This window comes from Cyprinodon variegatus, unplaced genomic scaffold (genome assembly GCF_000732505.1).
Source record: "Cyprinodon variegatus isolate N-32 unplaced genomic scaffold, C_variegatus-1.0 Scaffold528, whole genome shotgun sequence".
NCBI classification, from domain to species: domain Eukaryota; kingdom Metazoa; phylum Chordata; class Actinopteri; order Cyprinodontiformes; family Cyprinodontidae; genus Cyprinodon; species Cyprinodon variegatus.
Genome location: NW_015150981.1, coordinates 444601 through 449756, shown reverse-complemented (window position 1 = coordinate 449756; position 5156 = coordinate 444601). Strand labels below are relative to the sequence as shown.

The window sequence follows — 5156 nt, the reverse complement described above, 5'->3', positions numbered from 1 at the left end:
CCTCTGTGACCAAAACTCCCTGGACACATGCTCAGGACTGGAGATTAAATCAAATAAAACAAAATAATGGTTACTCATGGGGATATATCCTCAACAAAAAGATTGGCAACATTGTGTATTAATAGTGGATGTATTATCAGCATTTGACCTATTTGTACAGCATCATGCAGTAAACTTATAAAACTGCAATGTGTATTGTAAAATCTCACCTTAGAAAAAGCTGTAAAATATGTCCACAGATTCATCGACGTGGAAAGCATTTATAAATTTTGACTTTTTCACATCACAATGATGCTACAACTAGAATAGGGATATATTTAACTGGGACTTCATACAATAAACTAACTAAAAGTAGTAGATAGTTATAAGTTAAAATTATTATAATTATTATTATTATTATTATGTTGTACAAATGAACATGTATAAAAGATCTGTCATGTGTCTTTATTGAGATTCTCTGATTTATTATGAAGACGCATAGTAAATTATTTATTTTAATTCACCTAGTTTCCTCTTTCATCCTTCCTTTCCTCATTCAAATCCTTTTCTTAATTTAAATCTAATGAGTGAGAGTCCCCAACTTTTTGTTCCATGCAAAGGATTTAAATTACAAAACAGATTGGACTCGACTAACAATGGTACATTCCTAGTTCTAATTTCAGATTGACTGAATATATTTAGTCATGAGAAAGAAGGTATAAACTAGTTTGAAACTAATCTAATACTGAACTTTCTATTTTTGAAAACTGAGACTTCTTTACCTTTGTATTTTCAGAGAATCTTCTTTCACCCTGATCACAATGAATCTGTGTTCTGTGCCTAAAACAATCACTTTGGAAAGAAAGTCACTCATACCTGTTGTGTTGGTGCAGGTGTAAATGTTTGACTTAGTTGAAAATCAAAATATTTTCAATAAAGCACTAAAGTCCACTTGATTTGTTTTTCTTCTCTTTTAAGCATTTATGGTCTTTTTGCTAAGCACTAACACTGTGGGAAAAAGTGGGTTAAATACAAAACATTTATATGAATTTATTTTGTAATACTATTTGATACAGAAGAGGATTAGGTTCACTGGGGAAAAAAAGTTAACTGATTTTAAAATTTTATTTCAGTTTAATATGGGAAAAAAGTCAGAATTCTGACTTTTTTCTAAGAATTCTGACCTTTTTCTCAGAATTCTGACAGCTAACAAACATGTTGGCATCAAACCATAGCCTTGTTTGTTTTAGAGAATAGCTCTCCTCTTTTAATCACCTTTTCCTCTTCCATTAATGTAATAGCATCACCGGGGACCCCTCAGGCACGAAAGTCGCCTAATTCCATAATTTTTCACCAGTGTGTTACTGGTCCTCCCAAACAACTCATATCTTTTTCAGTGAAGATGACTGCTCCCATATGTCTTCCTTCATGGGGCCCATAGATCCAAAATTCTGAGATTTAAGTCAGAAGTCTGAGAAAAAAGTCATAATTCTAACTTTTTCCCATGTTAAACTGAAATAAAATGTAAAAATCTCTTAACTTTTTTTTCAGTTGCCCCAATACTCTTCCGTAATTTGAAAAGGTTAGATATTGTTTTAAAATACTTGATTAAGCAACTATGAATAATATGAAATTTGATTGCTTTCAATATTAGCTTTTTTAGATTCCCATTTCCCTTCTATGTGTTTCTTCCTTAAGAATGCAGTGACTAAGATGTGTATATAAAGTTTAAACTCCAAACAAATTAATTAATAGCATCGGGAAGACCTGTAGCGCCAGCAGTCCTCCAGTGTCTGGTGACGATTTTCCTTCCTCTCCCACCCAGAGGAGGCTGAGCTTCAGCAACACTTTGCTTTGACCGTGTCCAGTGTGTTGGTAGTATACCTTCTCTGAAAAGCTGCTCTTTTAACAAACACGTGTTCTTTTTACAGCAGACCGCGAGCTTTGGAATACATTATGCGTAAAAACGCGCGTTGCGGTTACGCACAGACACCGCTTTAGGTGTGAAGCTCTGAAAGTTCGCCTGTAAACTGAGTTTGTGACCAAGAGGTTTTCCTTTTCCAATGTGGATTATTCAAACCATGGCTGTCTTTTGGGTGATACTCTGCTTCTGTAAATTATCAGGTGAGTGACAGTATATCTAAGATGACTCTCTCACGGCTGTTAATCTCAGTAAATGTTTGTTTTATGTTTTCAGAAAACAGTTATTCTTTCTACAGTGTGGCTTTGATATAAATGTCTGATTTAAAGTCATTTACATTTTTGTATTTAAATCTTGTTTTATACCTAGGCGACTTTAAAGCGCTGCGTGATAGAGTTTAGTTCAATAAACCCTCAGGGAGAAGGGAAGCTCATCCGTGTTTCCTGCCATTGTTCAATGGTTTCTGTGGTTTTAGATATAGGGAGAAGGAATGTTGCACTAACTGACCTTTGATGTGTTTTGCAAGATTGAAACTCTATCTGATGTCAGTTTAATAATAAGTATGAGTCTTTTGCTTTAGTATTAAGAAAACTTTATGAGTTAAGGTTTGTCCAAATAAGATCCTAAATAGCTGGGTTTACAGTTTCCTTGTATCTTAGAGTCAAGCAGCTGAGGGGGTTCTCCTATGAACATCTCAGAATACATCTCTAACAAATACAACTGACACAGGAGTTTTTAAAACAAAAGCTGCCTGCAGTGAATCCATTAATTTCCCGCGTTTCAATTATCTGTGTTGCCAGGTCTGTTGGAGCTACAGTAGGAATCGAAGTGACATCAAACATTTGTACTGCATGCATGGAAGGTTCTTATTAAATCATTTGCAGAATTCTGCAGACTCACAGTGTTTAATATGTTGTTTTAATAGTTGAGTCGTTAGTAGTAATAACTTTTTAAAATTATCATCTTGTCCTGCATGTATTCAGTCACATCATTGATAAGGTTGGCCGTCAGGCGGAATAGGTTAGAAAAATACCTTTTCTCCCACAGTAGGTGTGATAATGGCAACAGAAAATAATCAAGTAAACAGCAAATGCATGAGTTACATACAACACTTTTACAGTAAATGTTAAAGGAACTAAGGATTAAAATTAAGCCTTACACTAGAAAAAACAAACATCACAAAAAAAATAGGCAATACTTTGAAGTTAAAAGTAAAAAAAAAAATTCTTTAGGTGAAAAACTGAAATGTTTAAAAATAAAAGATGAGGAACACAGCGTTCACTTTGCAGAATGATCTGAAAACCATACAGTAAACACTATTATTGAATCAATTATCCTTTTTGTATAGGATGCATGCTTATGGAATGGATTTTGTTCCATTATTTTTTGCAGGCAAAGGACACCTTTCTTTAATCATTTCACAAGAAATGGTAAAGAAAACACATTTTGTAAATTGAAATCTAAGTTTTAAATGTAATTATTTAAACTCTACAGATTTTAATTTTCTTTTTGTATTCCGCTTTTTCAGATCTTGTTTTATAATTGTTTCACAAAAAGATTTTTCAAAATTTCATTTGTGCATTGCATTTTTTTATGTCAATTTACAAAATAGTTTTTTCTTTTTTCTTTTCATTTACCAAACATGTTCTTTGTTTACAAAAGTGATAAAACAGAATTTTCTATGAGTCTGTATATAAATTAGTTCTGCTCTGAAACAGTGTTATGCATGGCCCAATAATGATATTTTTTTGTTACATACCTTTTCTTCCACTATCTGCACTGTCTCTGGGGTACCCTAGGACAGAGCTGGCTCTCCTAGCCAACATTCTTTCTGAGGTGCAGTGAAGCAGCATTTCCAGCTTACCCAACTTTTCAGCTTCTGACGCACAGAATGGTACAAGAGTAGACTGATGACCCAACTCATTGGTTGGGTAAATGAACATTTCAACAAAATCTATGAATGGATGTTATTTAATTACAAATATTGCAATGCAGCATTTTGGATTAGCTGCAGCTGTCTGATGAACTTTTTAGGCAAATCTGTGAAGACTGTTGGAATCAATCAAAGTCTGGTTTTGTCAATCTTGGCACGGGGGGGACATGTAGCCTGCTTTTTTTACTGTCCAAAAACAATGTTACACCACAGTACAAAGACTATCGTCGAGCTCTAGGAACAAGCCAAAAACCGCAGCTCAAGCTGAAGCACTCTTCCCTGGGTTAAGAACGACCACAAGCTCCCAATTGGCCCTCTGTCTTTTCTTTTGTGTTTGGCTGTTACCACTGTCACTCCTGAGAAGATCACTTTACAAAGATGTAATGCGCCACTGATTTGCGTCTGTGATTGGATAGTCAAAGTGCTGCTATTCATGTATGCACCTTTAACTGTCCATATACTGAATTGTGCTTTACAGTAAAAATAAAATTGCCTTGCCTTGCCTTGCCTTGCAGATGTCCTATGCACTACCGTAATTAGAACTGTAGCGTTGCAAGCCTTTACCTCTGCTTTCTGGTATGTCTTGGATTTTTGAGATATCTTAATCGGTCCAGGAGTTACAGTCTTGTAGAAAAACGTGGGTCTGCAAAAGACGACAGCTGGTGAGGGAGTATGCTACTATAAATTAGGTATTTTTTCTTTTGGGTCACGTAATCTAGATAGGTTGTAATATAAGATTTGTCAATTTAGACAAATCTTTAAATTGGTGTCGTGTGTGTGTGTGTGTGTGTGTGTGTGTGTGTTTGGTTATGAGACTTGCAGCCAGGATGTCTGAAAAAGAAATAGAGAGATAAGAGACTTCTTTAAAAGCTGAAGTATAAATTACATTCAAAGACATGTGTAACACCCCTCCTAAAACATCTTAACTAGCTCCATAAAGCAGCACCACATTTTAAAGCTCCAATAACCTTGTAAAGTGTATTTGCTTTATTAAAAAGTTCTGATAAATCAAATGTAATATTGTTACATATAATTATTATCATCAAAAATAACAAATACAATATATAGATGTGATTTTATACATCCAAGTTCATAATAATTGTAAAACTATATGTTTGTAATCTACATGGATTGTTGCATCCCAAATTGTCCAAGTGTTTATGTCATACATCCATATATTTTGTCAGGAGAGGGATAGCAGAGATGCAAGAGAAAGTGGAGGAAACAGACATAGAACTATTAGAAACCACACTTAACTTATATATGATAGTTATATTAAAAATTACTTGAGTCCCCCCACTTATGTCATCAAAATTTCGTTCA

At 34.3% G+C, this 5156-nt stretch overlaps 1 protein-coding gene across 1 annotated transcript in view; it reads left to right on the top strand.

The window, feature by feature from the left end:
• Positions 1–1845: 1845 nt before the first annotated feature.
• tie1 (tyrosine kinase with immunoglobulin-like and EGF-like domains 1) overlaps positions 1846–5156 on the top strand; it is a 27274-nt gene continuing 23963 nt past the window's right edge. Inside the window, exon 1 of the mRNA XM_015391199.1 lies at positions 1846–2103. Coding sequence (XP_015246685.1) covers positions 2043–2103 — 61 coding nt within the window. The 5' untranslated portion in view covers positions 1846–2042. The remainder of the gene's footprint in view (positions 2104–5156) is intronic.